The 21,836-nt window shown below is 36.2% G+C and overlaps 1 protein-coding gene across 1 annotated transcript in view; it reads right to left on the bottom strand.

Moving 5' to 3' along the window:
• The window catches only part of PIBF1 (progesterone immunomodulatory binding factor 1), a 115,626-nt gene extending 94,577 nt beyond the window's left edge, over positions 1 to 21,049 (bottom strand). The window contains exons 1-6 of the mRNA XM_026859239.1: positions 20,739 to 21,049; positions 19,794 to 19,894; positions 17,804 to 18,002; positions 11,786 to 11,905; positions 2,513 to 2,646; positions 400 to 508 (exon numbers count right to left, since the gene is read on the bottom strand). Of these exons, the coding sequence (XP_026715040.1) occupies positions 400 to 508; positions 2,513 to 2,646; positions 11,786 to 11,905; positions 17,804 to 18,002; positions 19,794 to 19,894; positions 20,739 to 20,990 (915 nt within the window). The 5' untranslated portion in view covers positions 20,991 to 21,049. The remainder of the gene's footprint in view (positions 1 to 399; positions 509 to 2,512; positions 2,647 to 11,785; positions 11,906 to 17,803; positions 18,003 to 19,793; positions 19,895 to 20,738) is intronic.
• Between the last annotated feature and the right edge of the window lie 787 nt (positions 21,050 to 21,836).

Here is a 21,836-nt window from a genome sequence, read left to right as displayed (position 1 = left end):
TATTGTCATATTGACCTATCCAACTGGAACATATAGAAAGAGTCAGACTCTTGGAAGTGCATAGTGACAGGACAACAGGCAATAGAAAAAAGCTGCAACAACTCTGATTAGATTTTACAATAGCTTTTTCACAAAGAGGGTGGACAAACACTGGCACACATTGTCCAGAAAGGCTGTGCAATCTCCATCCTTGGAAATATTCAAAATCAGCAAAGCCTTAAGCAACGTGACTTAAGCTGGCTCTGCACTGCATGGGAGGGTTGGACCAGCTGCTCACCTGAGGACCATTCTAATCTAAATTATTCCATGATCCTACAGGTGATGATGACAGACTTGATTCGAATCAAATTCCTGAGGTGAAGAAATAGATAATTACTGAAATAAGAACTTCATGTTTACCTCTTTCGATAAGTCATTTCTTTCTTTAGCTTGTGCTTTGTGTGACACCTCTAATATTTCATATTTTCTTCTGAGTTCTGAAAATTCATGTTCAAATACATCACGTTCACTGTTAAAATAAAGTGAAACTATTAGATGCATAAAGTGTAATGAACAAGATTCCTGTGCATGTGTAATTTCTCAGCCTTCTTTCATTTAATGATACTGACTTCTTCCAAGCAGTCACTCATAGGGCAATTAGTGATCTTACTTTTTTTAGTTAACACCTGCAACAGTATCTTATTATACAAAAGAATTTTCTTTGTTTCAAAGTATTTTTTTTAAATCCTAAATTATAATACAATAATCCTGAAAACCCATCCTAAACTATTTCATTCTCTTCTGATCATTCTTCTTTAGTGTAACTTTGGGCTATACATTTCTCTAATTAGCAATGAGCTGCAAGTACCCTTGTCCATCGTTTTAGCTTTATCAAGCTGCTGATGCTATTTCCCATTACATTCTCTTGAATCTTTTGCAGACGTTGAAGTCCGATGAAAAGTAAAGCAACTTATCTCCCATCTTCCTAATCAAACAGAAAGCAACGTATACTTGTTCTCAGGTGCTACTCTCCCTTGTATACAGTCCCCTGATACCAGAGGGCATTGTACTACTCTTCTCATATTTAAAATATACATGACACAACTGCAAAAATTATGTTGGTGTCCTGAATAAGAGTGCTTTCTGTGTGCACAAATAGGCAGCTCTACGTCTCCACTCTATCTGATCCTGTCAGAACAGCGAGATGAATGAGTCAGTATGAGCTTGTTGCTTGGAAAAAAACTAACCGGTTTTATATTAAGCATAGCATGCCTTAAAACTGAGATAAGTAGTACACCAGAAGATTTGACATCGCATTTTTAAAGGCAGAAATGAGCCTGGAAGTGATTAACTCCTGCAATGCTCCCAAATATCCTCATTCAGTCATGCCAACAGTACTCTCCCCTCCCCTTCATCTGTGCCTAACCAGATGAATACAACCTACTCTCTCAAATAAAGTTTTGGCACGTTCATTCATGCCTTTTTCAACTCAAGACTATTTTAAATGTACACTGTTAAACACTAGGACCATTCACATGAACGTTATTACAATCCACTTATTAAGATGCAGTTGCACACGGGAAGCAAACCATAGCATCAATCCATCCTATTTGCAACAAGCTTCCAGGTAGATTCCAAGGTTGGTTTAGTACACATATCTGTGAACACTTATCCAAAAGACAGACTCTCCTTCAAATGACTTAGTGGCAAAGTCATTTGTGTCAGTAACTGTGCCTGAATTCATACAGTATGAATAACTAAGGATCTGACAGGGTGTTTTCTATTCATAAACCCCGTTTTTTAATACATTTCCCAAGAAATGTTACAAAGGCCTGATTTCTTGTACTTGCAAGCACAATGAAAAAGCCATCTGGGACCCGGACTTTGAAATATAAGTCTATGAGTACATTCATAAGAAGTCATTTTTTCACTAGTTTGCAATTGTTGTTTACAAGATGGGCATTTAGAGCATAGGCTAGAACTGTAAAATCTGTATTTTAAAAATGAAAAGAGACACTGTAACTTCCTGCAGTTAAAACAATTCAGTAAGGTAATCCTAAGATTCTCTGACAAAGAGTTCTCACAACAGCCTTTTCAAATTTACGGTTACAAGGTTATCTTCAGTTGTAAATATTAATTCCCAAGGTCCTACCCTCTTAATTCACTGTGTAAGCACTGCACAGCACAGCATAGGGCATTTTGTTAGATCATTGCTTTTAAACTAGGAAAAAAGAGTACTTGTTATAAGATGCTTGGCATCAACAACTCTCACTTCTTCAGTTGCAACGACACTGGTAAACTCTTTGTGAAAGCACAGTAAATCCCCAAATATAAAATTTTAGGAAGATAATTTGATGCATCAAATTTCAAAATGTTGTTCATCTTATGACTGAACCATTAGTGGATTGGGGTAAGGAAAAATCTATGGTGCGCATAAGCAAAAAAAAATCAAATTAAAAACTCTAGTCAGTCAAGGTTGAAGTTTATCTATTAACATATGTACATAGAACACTTGCACTGTAGAGATACCTACCGTTTTACTTTATCATAGTTCTCTTGTCTGTAATCACCTTGCTGAATCATCTGCTTGGTATCAGCCAGTTCCAATGTTAAACGTTGGCATCTGACCTCAAGTTCTGACCGATTCCTCCTCTCATCTTCATAGGTCTAGAAGGCAAGACATTTTGAAAAGGTCACAGCTACACTGATATTTACTTAAAGTAATCACCAACTAAGTTTTGTGAAAGCCTCTTATGGATATTCAAGTGCTAGTATTTTCATTTGTCTCAGTATTTGGAAATCTAGCACATATCACAAAGTACCCAGCTATACCGATACTCAACTTACTTTTATCTTATTCTAAATACTGGATTAATGTACCTAAGACATTTGTCCATTGGCACAACTTCCAAGAGCAGCACAAAAGTCACACCACCTTTGCAACATTTTCAAACAAGTCTCCTTGTGAAGATTCTTTCCTCTCATGGACTAGTAAGAGGATTGGTCATTCAGAAAGTCTGGAAACTTCTGTCATTATAGGAAAAATTTCAGCCAGTTACTCCCAAATTCTATTTGGTAACTTAAGTTTGCTGAAGCATATATCATCCAAAGATTTGGTGGAGGAAGTAAAAAAAAGAAAAAAGGTGCTTATTTAACAGTCTATCAGCATTAACTTCAATTTTCCCATCTTTTTCCTCATGCATTTTGAAAGACTACATTAGGAACTAGAAAAAAGGGACCAAAGCAAAAGAACACACAGAAAGCCTTGTCTTTTAAAAAAAACGGTTATTCCTTTTGCAAATAAGGAAATTTCCTAATCATCATATTCTTGTCTCCCACCTCCCACAGGAATAGCAGATTTTTTACCTTAATCCCCAACCTAGACTCCATTTCTCAGTTTCTTCTATAAAGTAGGCAGTTATTTTCACAAACTTACCTTACTTGCTTGTCTTAAATGGTACTCGGTACTACTCAGCAATTTCTTCACAAAAACAACCAAAAATAATTAGGGAAAACTGACAGATAGCAAAAAGAGTTGCTCGTTCAAAATTTGAGTATACCCTGGGCATCTAGACTTTTTCCCATATTCTGCTATGGTTTATACATATTAAGCTCAACAACGGATGCCTGATAAACAGTGACTCCATCTGGTTATACTGTATGAACACAGTAATACTATTCACTGAAGGTGAACACGAAACTGAATGACTACCTTAAGATGTGATCAATGAACTAACCATTTATCCACTGCAAATTAAACTTATTTTGCAGCAAGGGACATTGTATGAGCCCATAATTTTTCAAAATAATCTGAAAGATATGCTATACACAGTTATAAGAGAAGCCAGTAATTGTCTAGCTAGTTTTTAACAGATGAGAAAAGTTTAGGACAACTGCAATTATGGAGTGGATGACTCCTAAATACAGCTTCCCAGAAGGAATGAACACAAGGATAATACTCTAGGATAGGGATGGAGGGGCACAAAGAACACTGATCAAATTCACAAGTACCATAAACTGAAAGACTGACAGAATGCCTTCCTGAAAACACAAACCTAAATACTTGTAAGACACTACAGAAAAGCTCCCTGAGCTACTAAACATACTGTAACTATTCTGTTGATAAATAAGATTTTTTTGATTTGTATTTCACAAATGTACTAATTTTCACCTTCACTAAAATCCCATTAGATCAATCACAAAATCACAACACTGAGAAAGTTTTCATGAGGATTTTGGATGGCACATCATTAAGAACACATCATCTAAAGATAAGATTGTTATTCACCCTAACATACTGGTATATGTGGCTTATTTTTATGTTTACCCTAATTAATGGATATACATTAAGCAAATTAACACTACAGAACACTTTCTTCTTAAGCCAATTAACATGCCATCATTTATAAAGAAGGCATTATCATAACAGTAAAGCCTCTGTCAGATGTTTTTAAAGGTGTTGCCTACAAGTTACTTAGAGTTTCAAATATGTAACATACAGGTGCAAGTACCCTGTTATACAGTGCAAACATGACTCATCTTGCAACAGGAAATAGTGGTAAGGGCACTTAACTTTTAAGAGCAACTTGAAAGATTAAGTTTGGATACAATTCCTCTGTGGATATCCAGTGCCATTCTGCTAATACTATGCTGGAATTCATACACCCTTCACAGAGTAGGCTATTGAAGCTCCTACAGTATTACATATTTAGCAGCTAGAAGACAACTACCAAAAGTATAAAATTAAATTGATATAACTCTGGACAAATTTGTCATAAATAGCTCTAAAACACCAATTAAAAGAACATGTAAATGTCTACAAAATTAGATTCTTCTAACACCCAAGACCTAAACTAGTTTTGAATTTTATTTACCAAGTCAGTTGTTAATGTCATGTAACAACACAGTAACTCCAGGGAAGGGGAGGGAAGTTAAATTCTAAATTTTAAAAAGTGATACTAAGACATACCTAAAGTATCAAACTGTTAAACAAATAATTAAAGAAAGGGTGTTTGTTTAGTCTGGGGGTTTTTTCTTTTTTTTTTTTTGTTTAAGATTTCCTATAATTCTTGAAGAAATACTAATTCTAGTACATAGGTCACTGTGTTCCAACCACCTAATCTTTTAGGTGTCAGAGTTGTATTTTAATCACAGGAAGAAGTGAGACAAAGCAAACTAATAAACAGTCCATAGGCTAACACACAAAGCCCCCATGCGATATGCATATCTCCAGGTAGCAGATACATGAGCTTCTGGACTTCTATAGTAATAAATCTTGAAGATATACAATCAAGCTGCCGTGCTTAGGAAGAATGAGCCTTGCTTTGCATGTGATGAAGTTAATTTAGTTTATAACAACGTCCATATACCCTGAATTGTAAGATCTCTGCAATGAAACACCTTTATCTTTCAATTTATCTTCAAGAGATAGCTTGGAAGTCTTGATGAACAGCTTTGTCCTGCTGAATCAAAAAGGGGGCTTTTAGAAGGATCAAGATACAGAGCACTTTCAAGGACATGAAAGAGGCCCTAGAAATAAAACCAATAAATAAAAAAAACTTAAGTAAGCCCATAAACCTTAAAAAAATTAAAGGACAAACAGTACATCCTCACATGAAACATGAATGCAGTGATCCTGCCAACAATGCATGGCTTTTCTTCAGCTTCTTACCAATTTTTGCTACTGCAGAGAGCAGCAACTCAGACAGATGTGGCGGTTAAAACAAACCAACCTGTCCTATGTGAGATGGGTAGGAAAACATTGCCTAAATGAATTGTTAACAGAGCTGTCCAAGAGACCCAGTATTAACAAGTATAAGTGGTTTCTACAGAGCTTATGAAGCAGTACCTACCAAGCACTTTTATTTGGTTTATAAACAGTCAACAGATGGATGTTTCAAGCAAGAAGATTCTGAATTTGCCTGACCTGCATAATTTAAAACCCAAACTAGTAGAGAAACTAAAGATCTAATGACAGACTTCAGTTTTATGATACTAAGCTTCACTGTTATCTTCCATCTGGAATGAACAGCAGCTTATAGCAGTCACTGAAATGAACACCTATCTAAATTTCAAGTACAAAAGCTGGTTGACATACTTTCTGAACAAAGTTAGTAACACATAATACATGGTAGGGATTAGTTGATCTTTCAAAACCCCTTTGGGTATAAGAACATAAACAGAAATGCAGGGAAAATTAATGAGCCAATCAAGCAAAAGGAGCATGACTTCATCATACTGCCTACAGATAAGTCTGTGGAACAAAGTGATCCTGCTTTTCAAAAGCTTATTTAAAAGAACTTCATCTTTGAAGGCACGGTTACACAAGCCAGTGCTTTTTGTCATATCCTAAGGTACCTAAAGGTCCTAGGAAAATGTAAAGGTACTATACGATCGTGATGTGAAAACCAATTCCCTGAAGTTATTTGGATGAGGTGCTGCTACTTAGTAAAGATGACATCTGTTTACATAGTATGCATTCAAAAATTACTATTCAATACATTATTTATTTGACTACAATTGCCTAAATGTCAGGAAGAAGTTACACATAACTAGACGAATAAAACATCTCCTAGTATGTTAATATGAAATTGATAATCTGCCAAGGACTGTAGATGGGGCACTGTCTGCCATTAAAAATAATAAAATAGGGAAGCTTTACAAGTAAGGTAAGAAAGAAAATCTTAGGCATAAGTACCTCTATTGCAAAAGAAAGTGGAAATAAAAAGCTCTTTCTTCAGATCTGAGCTGACTGGTGAAAAGGATCCTTGAGATCTGTGCATTAGAGACTAGAAGCAAGCCATTTGGTACTTCTGAATAACAATTACCAGTCTATTCAAGTCATAGTTATATATCAAAAGAGGTAGAAAGACACTGGATAGCAAAGGGAACTTTCATAGATATGTAAGTTTTCTTGAGTCTTGGAAATGCTAAACTGCTGCCCCAAGCTAATAGTTATCAGTAGAACATTTTTCTTTGTAGCCTTTTTCTTGAGCAACATAAATATGAAGGAAAGAAGGCACATATCTCACATAAGACTGAGGCTTCATCTGTCCTTTCTAGAGAAAGATGTTAAGACCAAGTAATCAAAGCACTGCTTGAAAGAATTGGTGTCAGGGAGCTGGGAAAGGGTTCTAGAGTGCAGTCTTTAAAGATGTGCAAACTGCAGAAGAAATCTTAGGGAACACAGCCGTCCTGGTGTTGCAACAGTAGCGTCAATTTTACAACATTCTGATACATCTAGCACCAACTGATCCTTTGAGTGGAACAGCTTAGTTGATTCTTTCAAGACTGTAGAAAATGTTTTTCCTCCAGCTGTGAAACAGTATCACAAATTGTTAGGTATGTCTAGCAAAACCTGACAGCTACTAATCCTCTTTCAGAGATGAGGTCTTGGAATCCTGAGATCTTTGTCTTACATACATCCAGCTTTGTCTGTAGGCTAACCATAGCTTTTAGATAACTGTCATACTATAAATTTTGTTGCAAGTCCTGAAGGCAACTTCACAGAAAAAAAAACAAAAAACAACCAAACCAAAAACAACTAAAGAAAGGAAGCTCTAATAAAACTGTATCAAGACCAAATTCCAGGAAAACATTGCCAAGAAACTCAGCCAGAAGAAGAAAGCAATACTTAATCTTCTAGAGCTACAAAGAAAAGCAGAATTTCCTTCTCAGATTGTCTCCCAGCCTTGAGAAAAACACGTGAGTAGTAAATTACATCTGTTTGCAGGAGGTTCTAACCACTTTGGAAGCAAACAACTCTGAAAATAGTATACTGATGTTCAGCATGGAAACATGCACAACAGAAGCTGGTTTTATTTCTGTAATAGGATGCTCCTGGTAATACAGCACTATAGCTGCACTTCTCTATCTGTAGCTCCAAAGGTGGTGGTGCCAACATTATTTGTTCTTGAAGTACTGAGCACTGTAAAAGGAGGGCTGAAACGAGTCTGTACTATACATTTGGTAACAGATCAGTCAGCAGTGCAATACAAGAACATTGCTTTTACCAGTTCCACCATTTCCCCCAGTCTGTTGCTGCTGCACCTAGAATCTGAGGAACAGCACTGGTCTAAATCACAGATGCAAACAAGGTGTACAGAGAGCCATTAACTTCGTGGTAGTACTGCAGAACCACTTACACTGACCACTTTAAGAATGGAAAGAAGTGACACAGATCTTTTGACACTAGCTGTATTTATCAGATTATGTTCTAGTGCTAGAAATCCATCTTTATACACTGTTCTCTGCTACCAGTTGTCAGAAGCAGCTCCCCACTACTGGGTCCCTGTTATAGATTCAGCAGGCTCTGAACAATGAAAAGAGAACTTTGTTACAAAGTTGTAGAGTTTTAGTGGTCTCAGCATACTAATAATTAAATGAGGGCTAACAGAGCTGATAACATACTTACAACCTTACGCTCTTTCTGAGCAAATAAAATATATTTTCATATACCTAGAGGACAAATACAGATGATAAACATTTGAAAGATGACCTTTATGCCCTTAAGTCAGAAATAAAAGCTTTTTTTCTAATACAAATGAATTAATGAATTGCCTAGAGATAAAGAACATGTAGATTTCTTAAGTCTTAGAAAATTAGTTTCTACAAGGCTACAATGACAATTAACTTTTACCAAGCTTCCTAGCTGGTACAGTTGAATGCTTATAAACTCAGTTGGCTGAGAGGCCACAATACCAGGTCACTGCACCCACTTTTGTGCCAGGTTAGGTCTGTTGTGTCAACAACAAGTTTTGTTAGGTTTTTTAATTTTTTTTGGTGGCACTTCCCCCCCACACTCACACAACCAAAACATGGTAGCACGTAGCAAAAAAAGATTTAGTGAGTTTGAAGACCTTATTCTATATAACTAATACACTGCCATATCAGCTCATCGTAATAGCATTCAGAGAAAACACTGGTTTGCTTTTTCACAAAACTATATAAATGCTCACGAGCAGAGAAAACTACCTAAGTGTCTTATATTCACACTTCAAAACACAAAAATAGAGCTTATTTCCTTTGACCAAACTAAAGTACTACAACCATTCTGTCACAAAATAAAACAGCTGAGGTTACGCAATGGTTGTCTTATTTGATGAATTAATTTCACATTTAAATTTTCCTGGAGCTGGCTTAACATATTACACAAGTTTGGATTTTCTTTTAAACTTCTTCAATTCTTTGTTGGCTAGATAGATTTTCCTACGAATCTATACCTAATTCTCTCACAACTTGATTTCTGGGTGAATCTACATGTATAAAACTTACTCAAACCTAGTCTTGCAGCCATGAACCACCAGAGGAAGCCAGCAAAATCCTCCTCCCCCAGCCATCAGTAGCTAATAAAGATGTGGGCTAAGCTTGTATTTTAGTTCCTTCCCATGTTCCACAAAGAGGAAAAACATGTTGAAACTCATTAGGAAGAGCAATATCTGCAACAGCAGAAAAAAAAGGAATGCTTATTGTAGGAAGTGGTATAGTCTCACAGAGAAGAAAAAAAAAAAAAAAAAAAAAAAAAAGATCGTCTTTATTTCAGTGACAACTATTTCAAATGTCTGTATTGGTAGTTCCCTAAAGAATTTTTAAACACAGAACAGACACTTTGTTGATAAACTATGTAGAGAACAGACATATTGCGACTGTTGGAGAAAACTTGAAATTTAAGGAATATTGGATGGGAAACCAGAGAAAGGATTTGAAGAGTGTAAGTTACTAAATAACAGGCAAGAAACTTCAGTAACTGTTTCATGCAGCTGGAAATAAAGAATGATTGGAATACCACAAAACCAGGAAAGAACTGTAAGAGCTTAAGTAAGACTTTGAATGAAACTGTGCTTTATTTCCTGCTGATAAATTTCCTTGCAATAAAGCTTGACCTTATCGAAGGAGGTCAAATAATTACCCCAACATTACACCCTGAAACCATTTCTTCATAAACTGCAAAAGATGCATAGGTTTGTTAGCTTTAGTATACTAAGTACATTAGAGATTCTAAAGTACCCTCATGTATTGATGCTGCTGCTCTTACCTTACTATCTGAAACAGCCTGAGGTACCTTGTTAGTAACACTCATCAACTCATTAGGTCAAATCTGAATTTGCCAGAAACAAAATCTAGCGACTCTTAAGTCTCTCCATACATAAAATACCTCCTATCAGGTCACATTTCATTAAATATCCAAAACACATCATCTTTATGCATAACTGATGCAGTAAAGACTTGGGTTTGGGGCTTTTTTGTACATATGGAAGAACTGTAGTAAGCAATCTTATCTGAAACCTGAGAATCCTAAGGAATAATTTTATTAACAACTGTAAGCTTTTTTCCTTTTTTTTTTTTTTTTTTTTTTTTTTTTTAAACAAGGTATTATCACTAATTCTGTCGTTTTAGGCTTGATTATGCAAACGGAGTATAAGCATTTAAAGAACCACCTCAGTTCAACACAAGTGACATTCTAGTGCTTTCTCAAAAGAAAAGCACAGTAAACTTCTAACTTTGAAAAATAAACCAGTGGCAAGGGTGGATACTGCCACCATGCGGTATAAAAAGAAGAAAATAAGAAGTTTTTATATTAAATAAAGGTTCATGTACCAAGAAAACTGTTTCTAGCATAACTTTAATTATTGTTATCTACTATCCTGTTAAATTGCTGCAGCAAAAGTTAGCACAGATGTCAGTCAAATCTCAAAAGGCCAAAACCCTCCTGCAGAATTTCATTAAATCAGAGTAGATTAAATGCACAATGAAGGAAAATGCTCATGTAAATCAAAGTTAACAGGATTAACTTAATATCAATTATGAGTAGAGATGATGACACAAAATGCTGAAGCACACAAATTTTACTGACCACTTTTTTTTAATTCAGAGAAATGAAAATAATATGAATTTCACAAGATAATCCCGTATAATTAATTTCTTTCTACACCTGATTATTCCACAAGTAAGTTTTGAGGGGGAAAAAAAGCAGTAACATAAGAATAATTACAGAAGTAGTAAAATGACAGTGGTGTTTAAGTTCCTGATAGCCACAACTTTGATAAATATACTCTGGGTACCTGAAACTGTCTTATCACAACTCCAGAAATGTGGAATTAAACTAAAATACAAATCATCCTTGCTGTATATATACTAAGAATACTATAAACATTTATAAAATGTTTAATTAAAACCTTAAAAACAACATTCTTTTAATACTGATTCATCTCCTTTACTCTTTGAAAAATCACAATATATTTATGCAATTTGTTTCTCTACTTCTGACATTTATACCTTACATGAAATCAAATTAACTTTTCCTTTTGTATAGAAGTAAATAGGAAACTTAAAATATATGAAGTTTAAAAACATAGCAAGAGAAGATGCAACCCCAAAGGATTCTTTAAAAAATATATTTTTATAACATTAAAACAAAAAGGTGAAGCAAATTACTACCAAGACATCAGTGTCTCAAAAATTAAACACTGAACCATCCTTATGACTTCAACCTCTGCTGTAAAGATTGTCTGTCTCAGCTTCCCCACCTTGAACCTTGTCCTCACAACATAACTGGTTAAGAGTCTATCCTGAACAGTCTCATGAACAAATTTGCAGCATAGCCATAATGTAAAATTAGCTGCTATGCAAGAACATATACGGCACATTTCCTTCTTCCTTCCCTCTCCGCCCCCTTCTCCCACCAGTAGTTTTTATACATCAAAACTTTAATATGTAACACACACATAATGATTTGGAGAATGAGTTTTTTACTCTATCTATATATATTTACACAGTTTCTTAATGAAGATAATTAAGGTGCACAGACCTCTGTCAGATTCTTCAGCTGGGATTTGTACCCACTTAGTTCTTCTGTTAGGTTCTCCTTTTTCACCTGTAGATCACTTAGCTCTTTTCTTAAAGAATGGACTACTTCATAGAATCGGATCTAGGAGAACAAGATATATATTCAGAATAGAGTCTAGCAAAATTGCAATTGCAAAACTAAAACCCCCAGAACAAATCAGCTCAACATTTTAGGACAATAATTCACGAAATGATTTCTAGTGCATCTCAGAACCCTGGTTGATGGCGGGCGGTGAGGAAATGTCAAAGCAAAGACAATGTCTTTCTTCAGCCTTTGACAGCAGCAGCTGAGAAAGAATCAGTTTGTGTTTGGCACTAAATAATAATTTTTAAAAAGCAGAACAAAGGTAAAGATGTACATTTCTATTCAACTAAGGCAGCTCCCAGTCAGGCTGCCCGATTAAGAAATACAGGTACTAATGGACTACACGGTCCCCCCTCTTACTTATGCCAACTCTAGAGCCTATTTGATTAACAGTGGGAAAAAAAAAAAAAACAAACAACCTAGCCTATTTAGCAATAAACCTACTTAGCTTGCCAACTTCCCCCAAGCCAATATAAATTTTTATGGGGTGTGTAGAAATGGAGAGAAACTAATTTTGTTTTCTGCCAGTTCAGTGTGCTGAATCTGCACCAAGAAAAATGCAAGAGCAAGCACGGGAACAATGTAAGGAAGCAGGAACAGCACATAACCAGGAAGAACTGTGACACACTCCACATACACACTTTCAACAGTAACACTGCTATATGGGTTCATCTGCACCGTGCAACTAAGCCTCTGAAAGGCTGCTGAATTAACACTGAAAAAAGCCTTATAAAATGATTTTTTTTAATTTTAATAAATCTAACACATACTCCTCTCTTCCCCCACTCCAGTCACAGTTATAGTTTCAAACAAATAAGTCTCAGATCCATAAAACTCTTCCAGAACATTTCTACTGAACAAGAAAAAAATACTAGAAAACACAGTAGTAAAACCACAAAGTCAGTAGTAAAAGACAAAAAGACACAAAACGAAGAAAGAGCTTTTTTGAAATACACCCACACACATGTACACAGAGGTTATTACTCCCAGATTAACTTGATACATTAAAAAGTTTGTTTTGGGGGATGAAAAGGAAAAAATAGTTAATTAAGCAGTATTTTAATGCAAAATCTACTCCATACCCCCATCATTAAAGCTTTGATATATGATTAAAGAAGAAATACAAGCAAGAAAGCACAGATAAAGTAAGCGTTCAAGAGCAAGTTGTACTGCACTTCCATGCAGAGGTCTTTGTTTTGCTACCTGTAAAGAACAGAAGACAAAGAACAGTTCCAGGTATATTCCATATAATTGAAAGCATACAGTTCTGAAAAAACACAGAAGCCATGGAAATTTACAATGTAAACATAGGTGCAGTTTGCTTTATATAATAAAGCAAGTGTCCAGCATGAGTAGATTATTAGTAAGGCAGAAAAGTGAATTTTTCGAAAAAGTGCTGGGGGGGGTGTGTTTTATTTTTCATTTTCAAGTTGTTCCAAATATGTGTTTGTTGAAAGTTGCAGTTGTTTGAATTTCTTGTGAACAAGAAAGCTCCACTTTTCATCCTTACCTTTAAATGCAGTACAAAACCACAAGCTAAAACAGGACATATGCTATAAATTTAAAGTTACTCTTGACTTTTTTTTTTTTTTTTTTTTTTTTTTTTTTTTTTAAGATGGTAACAAGGAATTCTCAAGTCGCTATCGCTGTGTTTAAACATAAAATGAACAAAGTTAAGGATGGTATTTAAAAATTTAATTAAACCCGAAGTACAGTAATGGTAATTTTTTTTGGCTTGTCCTGAAAATTCTAAATGACAAATTGAACCATCAGATAGTACAGTTAAAACTGTAAATTGTCTCTCTTCTGTTAAGTGAGCTAACTGCATATTATTGCCTTATTTTACTGCTTCATTACTATTTTTTTCTTGCAGTATTCTATTCCTTCAGTATTTTTCACATCCATCTGTGAAATCACATGGCTTCTAATGGGTTTGCATGAAATCAAACAATGAAGTTAGTTTTGTAGTTTCTTTCTAACTTCCAACTACAACAGGCTTCAACTACTGCCTTAGGAAAAAAACCCAAACTTTAGAAATGTGCATACAAAGCAGCAAGTACAATTTTAGACTCTTAACTACAGTTTCTGCTGACTGGTTTTCATCTATCTGGATTCTCTGAGAGCTGACCAAGTGAATTACAGTCAAATCCTTTCCCCCCCCAAAAAAAAGCGATTACAACATTTTCTTAAAAATAACCTTGATTGTCACTAATTGGTAACCATTCAAAGCATTGTAGGTTTTCTTTTAAACCACACCCAGTTTTTCCCTTAAATTCTTGTATTTTTACTGTGATTTTCCTAGGAAACCTGACTTATGCCATTATGCCACATTTACTTCCCAAAATACAACAAACCTAAACCAGATTACCCAGTCTAAATGACGTGGGATACAGGTATCAAGGACAACCACATCTGCACAGCCTTCCCAAGAAGAGATCAATCCATAGTAATAAGCAAGTGCTAATGAATGGAGCAGATTAGGGGAAGGTTGTAGCAGAAGTTCAACTGTGATTATTATTTAGCTTGCTTGATGGCCAATAAATATTCATGTAACTCAGCAGTCAAAGCACACAATGCCTCTTGGCAAGTCAATATAGTAGAAAAAAAATTAGTGTAATGGGACTTCATAAACAACTGCGTATCTTAAATATTACAAATTTATAGAGATGTGCTGTGAGGTCAAAGTTACCACTTACTAGGAAATTTTTAAAAAACTCTTAACATGTGCTCTCCACTTTTTATGGAATACTAGAGTTAAGCTAAAACTGGATGGGTGCAGAGGATAAGAAAGGTGGCTTCTGTTAAGTAAAGTTACATGAAAGTAGTTGCATCAGTTAACTGCCTTCTTAAAGGCAGTTAAAGAGTAACTGAGCTGTAATTAGCAAAATGATGCAACTGAAAGAGATGGAGATGAAAACTGGATCAAACACAATTCACAGATACCATTTTTAAACAACTTCATGAAGACGTTTTACAGGAGAGCACACAAGAGGCTCACTTTACTGAACAAATTAAGCGATTAAGCTGACAAGCACCAGTTCAACAACTCGAAGTGTTTTAAAATTTTGCATATGCTGTTTCAAAATTAATTCTTATAAATGGTCAAAACAAAATATAAATTTTTACATATAAGTTCAAAACAAAAAAGTGTGATTTTAAAAGAAAGATGTGTAAAACATAATTTTTCATTTGTCATCATCACTAACATTAAACATTGCCCAGTCTTTGCTCTTACATATCACTTGCACCCCTTTGTGGAAGAACAGTGAAAAACATCTCTCATTTGTTTAAATTCTAGTATTTTAAACTTGCAATATCTCTATCCGCAAAATCTGTGTTTAAGCACTTTCTGCTGTTTGTCCAGTTTAGCAGGTTTCAAATAAAGTGTAAGCATTACACTTTATTACATGCATTTACTTCTATCCTGGGGAATTGTAAGGTAGGATTTTACAATTGATAAATAGAAAACAGAGCACGGAAATTTCTTGCTCAGGTTTTCTCCAATCTGAACACTTCCTTGACAAGAATTTTACCCTAGTATCAATACACTATACTACTAGTCTGTACACAGATCTGGAGCCAGTTTTTACCTGTGAAACACATAATTCCTCCTTATGTAAGCAAAGCAGGAAACACCATCAGAAAAATTACTTTTCCCCTTCACCATGAATTTCCTAATCTTCAGAAGCCAAATGGATGTATATAGAATATGCAAAACAGTTCTGTAGCCTCCCAGCATCTTTATCAGCCAACTAATTAATCATGAACAATCACTGAGTTTAACTAATACTCTCAGGTTCACGCTGATTCTGTTGCCAAAAAAAGTGGAGAGAAGCAGAAAACAATATATCTTTAGTAATGTCTTCTCCAGAAAACAAAACAAAACAAATTGGCCAAGAAAAGACATCTTCAGACGAAAAAGTTCACAGAATACATAACCAGTAGAGTTTGAACTACAGACAAAAGCAGCATTTACTGGTTGAACATAAGAGCAAAAGAAAGGTAGATTAGGGGTAGAAGGTGGCTGTTATCTACCTCTGCTGCTTCACATCTTTTTTAGAGTTTCTTTATATTCACAAATATCTAAGCACTCTAACTGCGCTATGACAGCTTCACTTAAATCAGCTGGGAAGGTTGCTGCTGAAGAACTCCTGGTATCCATCCCGCCTGGCTACACACACTTTCGTACTGACTGTCGATCAACTCCTGAAGTGCTGGAGCTTCCTGTCCACCAATTTCAAGCAAGCTGACATGGATTTCAGTCTGTGTTAAAAATCTGCTTTACTGACCATGGTGGTACAGGAATCAACAAAAACCCCCCAAATACTTCTATAGGGGGCAGTGGGTACAGTAGACAGCTAGGAGGTAATAACCTAATAGGTCCCAAGCTAAGTGTTCTTGTTTATTACTCAGAGCCTTAAGCTCTTACTAGTACTTTCAAAAGACCAAGTTTTGGAACTTTTGAAAAAAGGCTCCCAAGAACATCCTTTAGATAAGAATGCCAAGTTTTAGTTCTCCATGCATATCTAGAGCACAGTATTACCATGACTTTCATCCAGCAAGAGAACTCATTCACACGGCATTTATTTCTCAAGACATGCACTCAGCATTTTAACATTATATTAATACAGCTTCCTTAATAACTTGCTCTACAGATAAGTACAATGCTAATACTTCAGTGAATTCAGGTTTACACATCTAAATCCTCTTCATTCTCAGAAGTGAGCCCGGATGCTCTGAACATGCCCCACAGTCTGTGAAGGTACTGTCTTTTTACTGCAAGCAGAGTACCCCTCTGCCCCTCCTTCTACCCATAAGCCAAAATTAACAAAGTTCTTAAATCAAGAAAATAAGTCTTAAAGTATACTTTGAGGTACACTATCTCCTGCATTTAGTCAGACGGCAAAGGGCTAGATGGAAAGCATGAGAGGAAAGTAAGTAATGTTTGCAAGAGCCATCTCAACTTGTGGTTCTGGCAAGATGAGTTTCAAACTCCTATTTTCAGTCTGTTGTATTTCATATTAAAGTGTGCCCACCATTTATTTGTAACACCTCATCTGCTGAACATCAACAGTTAATCTCTTTAAAACAGAGTCTGAGGTTAAAAGGCTCCCCTCTTTACTGGAATCCAATCATAACAGACTGATCCTGAAGCACATCTGCCTCTGAAGTTCCTTCATTTACAGCAGGGGAAGAATAAGAATTCTAAGAATATAGACTTGCTTCTACTATATGCACATTCCTTTAATTCTAAACAAAAGCAATTTACAGCTTGTGGTGGGTTGACCCTGGCCAGCAGCCAAGCACCCATAAGGCTGCTCATTCACTTGCTGCCTCCAGTGGGAGCAGGACAGAGGAGAGAGCGGGAAGAGCAAAAGCAAAACTCAAGTGTCAAGTTTGCTCAACATTTTAATTAGCAAAAGAGAGAGGTGATTTTTTATTTTTTTTTTAAAAAAAAAGGTCACACAAAGACAACCACTCACCACCTCCCACAAGTAGACCTATGCCCAGCCAGTCTCTGAGCTATAACCACCCTGGAAGCCACTCCCCACCTCCTCCACCTCCACTTTATATGGCTGAGCATGACGTTAGGTGGTATGGAATACTCCTTTGAGCAATTCGGGTCAACTGTCCAGCTCTGTACCCTCTCAATCTCATGACCACCCCTAGCTCACTGTGGACAGTGGGAGGCAGAATAGGGAAAAAAGTAAGACTTGATTAGATGTGCAAGCACTGTCCATCAACAGCGAACACACTGGTGTGTTAGCAGCTCTGTTTTCTCCACAAATCCAAAGCACAGCAAGATTCAGGCTGCTATGAAGAAAGTTAACTCCATCTCAGCCAGACCCAGGATACAGCTATATTTTAAACCAATAAAAAAACCACAATACTCACAGAAACATATTCAGGGATAGAAAGCTGACCTTCAGGAAGAGACTTTAGCTTCTGATAGCAATCATCTGTTAATTCCAAGTCTCGCAAACTACGACGGATATCTCCAGCCCTCTCCCTTAACTGATGATTCGTTTCCTCCAGTTGCTTCTGCCTCAATAAAATAGTTTCCATTTCTTGTTTCATCAGAGCCTGATGTTTTCTTCAAGATTGGTTTGAAAACAGATGACATTAAGTAGTGAGTAATACAAGTAACAAACCTTCACAATACCCTGGCAAGGGCATGACTTATACTCATTTTGTAGGGGGGAAAATTTAGAATTTAGGTAACTCGCACATAAGCATACACCACCATGGTTACACAATCATATCAGACACAGCAGATATAAAAAGCCAGGAACTTCATTGTCATTGACAATGCAAAGCTGGATCTGAGAAGTGATAATTAATCTCCACATATGTTGACCTGAATTTATAAATTAGTCTTAATTTACCAAATAAAAGGTTAAAAACATGAAAAAGCATATTTCCACACAAAACCCAAGGAACTAGTAAAGCACTAAGTAAAGCAACAGTAACTTCAATTTGTGTCTTACCAAGTTCCAGCACATACATGCTTATGGCTTATTCCACACACAATCCTTCATTTTCTACCCAGTGTAACATACAAAGTTGGGGTCCTTTTAAAAAACAAAATCCACAAACACCACTACACTTAAACAAGCAACTCTTTTTCTAGCCTTAAAACACCATCATTATAATTATCACCACCAACAAGGTATTATAAGGCAAGAGAAACTGCACATCACTCAGATGTTTCAAAGTGTTTATTTTATTTTATTTAAATCAAAGGTGACTGACCACATTTTTGCAGGTTTTAGCTGTAACTCTTGAAGATATATTCAAATAAAATCATTCTTCAAAACACAAGAATTCCTACATTATATAAAAACTTTGCAAATACTAGCTAGTACTACAAGGCGATGTCAGCCCCACTGGTTTCAAAAAGAAAAAATAGAATTCCAGGTCAGCAAAGCAGTCACACAAGGACATATTCTGCACATTGTGTACGGTTCTGTTAAACAGGGACAAGAATAAAGACAAACAGGAAAACTAATGAAAGGACTGGGGAAAGTAGTTCTACTTTTTTTGCTTCTTAATAACAATTTCTACATCAGTACTTTTTTAGTGAGCACTCCTCAGATAACTCAGTATAGGCAACCTAAAAATATTCCACTCTGGTGCAAATAACAATGACAGACATTTTTCTGACAGTTAACTGCTCTTAGTTGAAAGACTTTGCTCTAACTAATCTCAGGTATGGCTTCATATCCCTAAATCTGTTCTAGATTTACTACAGAATATGACTTAGAGTTGGTCACATCCTGTGAGCTGGTGCATCCTCTACTATAACATGCAAATATTAAGTAATGCTCTTCCTTCATAAGTGTTAAAACATTTAATTGACAAAGTAATTGGGAGAAAAGCCTGCTAGCCAGTCTGTTTTCATCTGTAGGTTAAATCAAATTTCAAAAAAGCAAAATTAAAAATTTCTCCATCATCAGCTGAAAGCATTTCTGACCAATAAGCAATCCTAACTGGAAATGCTAAACATTACCTTTTCCAAATCAGCTAGGCCACAGAGTTATTAAAAAATTCAGTTTAAATTGATGCAAAGTCTGCCCCCTCTACCTACTGCTTTTGCTCTTTACTGGTTTTAAGAATGTTCTTACTCCCAGTTCTTATGAAATTTTGAATCCAGGTAACGATAAAACCAAAACCACAAACTGCAGTCAGTGAGGTTTGAATTCAAATTTGCTTATACTCAAATTAAATGTGTAAGTTCAATGTTTAGAATGAAAATAACAACATAATCTGCAAAATAAATCCTATTCCTGCAATTCATATTCATCAGTTTCCATTAAATTTCCATGAATTAATTTGAATTAATAAGTTATGAAAAATGAAGTTCTTCGTTTTACTTCCATCATACCTAGCATCTTCTTGCTGTAATGCCAGCTGACTATCCAGTCGTAAAGACAACAGCTGCTTTTGATGGATTGCGTCATTAAGCTTCTCTTCTAGCTCTTCAATCTAAATACAAGTTTAAAATGAAGAAAATAAGTTACCTTGGTAGTGTTTAAAGAATACTTTACAAAAAGAAAAAAGAAGAAAAAAGTGAAGAGCCCAATGCACTGTTAAGTGTAATAATGATTGTCTAACAAGACCTCTAAATATGCCAAGACTTCATAAATTGTGGTATGGATTTTGCCCTAATGAAGTAAAAATAAGAAAAGACTTAGTTCTAAAAGTGATTGTTCTCAACAAAATAGCTGTTTGTTCAACTAATTTCAGACTCAGTTTAAACTCAAAAGCAGCAAACCAGGAAAAACAATATAAAGTACGTTGTAAATGTCGACTGCATGCAAATGTGGCAAAGCTTTTACATCTTTTTTAGTTTCATGTATCTTAGTGGAAACATCATAAAATCTCCTATTATTAGCATGTTGGTATACTCTAGCCACAGCTTTATTAACAGATCACTGAATAGCAGTCAGATTAGTTTTTCTAGTATTCCACAAGTTCAGGTTAAAAGCCCTATTAAACCCCTTACAACAGTGATAAAATCATTCTTCATTTCTAAAAGCAAAAAGGTCTTTTTCCTTTTAGAAAAGGAAAAACTAATTCGACCCAATATATAATGACTTGGACAACTCAGCTAAGTTGTCCATCTTTGTTTCCTCCTTTTCTCATTTAAAATAAAACCCAACCAAAATAAACCAACAACACCCCCCCCACACAAAAAAAACCCAACAGAAAAAGCAACTAAGTAGGCTTCCAGCATGCAATTCACAGAAATTCTTTTCAAACTAGAAGTTTCTATGATACTCTAAAACCACCAGAAACAAGATTTCACAATGAAAGAAACGCTTCTTACCTTGGTCAAATACTCTACTTTCAAGTTGTCAATCATCAAGTTTTTTTGAGATAATTCTATTTTAAGCAGCTGAAGATTATGGAGCAACTCCTTCCGTTCAATCAACTGCTTTGTGATTTTAACAGTACCTTCTCTCTCTTCAGAGGAAGAGACATCATCAGTTGGTACTGTGGTTTCTAAGCTAATATCTTCAGACTCCAAGGAGCTAGAAACATTTACTTTCCTGATTTCCTTCGAGCTCTTATGTGACATTTTCTTCCACTATTTGCAAAGCTATTTGAAGCTATACTTTGTGATGAGTCCCCTGAAGAATCAACACAATTAAGTGAAAGGTGTTACGTCATGAAAAATTAACCAGTTAAAGACTACTAAGCAATATTTCTCAGCATCACATCGAACGTTTTTTTTTTTTTGCTCACCCAGGAAAAACATTTTAAGAAGCTCTGAAGAGGGCAGTTGCCTGAGGACTATCTTCTTAAATAGTTATTAGCATGGGGTTTGACTGCAATAAGCTAGATACCAGTGTGAATCAAGCTTACTATTAAGATGTTATAGCTAAATCAAGATGCACACCTGCCATTTATCGTGTCAGAAGAGCATGCACCGAAAACTCCCGGGACCCATGAGGCATATAGTGCCAGAGAACACCCAATAAGGGGCATAATGAGACTTGCTAAAGAAAATACTTTGATGGCCACCTTCCTCTTCTCTGAAGAAGCAACTCCACTATTCTTACTGAGCTAATTAAGAATTCCACATATTTTTACAACCACTCGGTACAGACCACAGCGTTTACTTCAGTGATGCAGGGGCCAACGCAGGCGGTTTCAAGCCCTACTGAGGGGGGAGATGCTGTGCTCGTAGCCCAGGCCAGCACCAGCGGGGCTGCCCCGCAGCGAGGGGCGCGGGGCCCGCCCAGGACGAGCTCTCCCGGGCCGCCACAAGCTCCACAGGGCAGCGCCACCACGCCGTTCCCCACGGCAGAGGCAGCTCGGCGGAGGAGATACTGTTCTACCCGACGAAACGGCCGACTCTGCAGAAGGCAACTGTCCGGCCGAAAACGGCACCGACGGGGCGTGGGGAAGCTGACCCGGGCTC

Source organism: Athene cunicularia, assembly GCF_003259725.1.
Source record: "Athene cunicularia isolate RWA chromosome 1 unlocalized genomic scaffold, athCun1 chr1_part1, whole genome shotgun sequence".
Lineage (NCBI taxonomy): Eukaryota > Metazoa > Chordata > Aves > Strigiformes > Strigidae > Athene > Athene cunicularia.
Note: the sequence above shows the minus strand (reverse complement) of the source record. Positions and strands in the feature narration are given on the sequence as shown.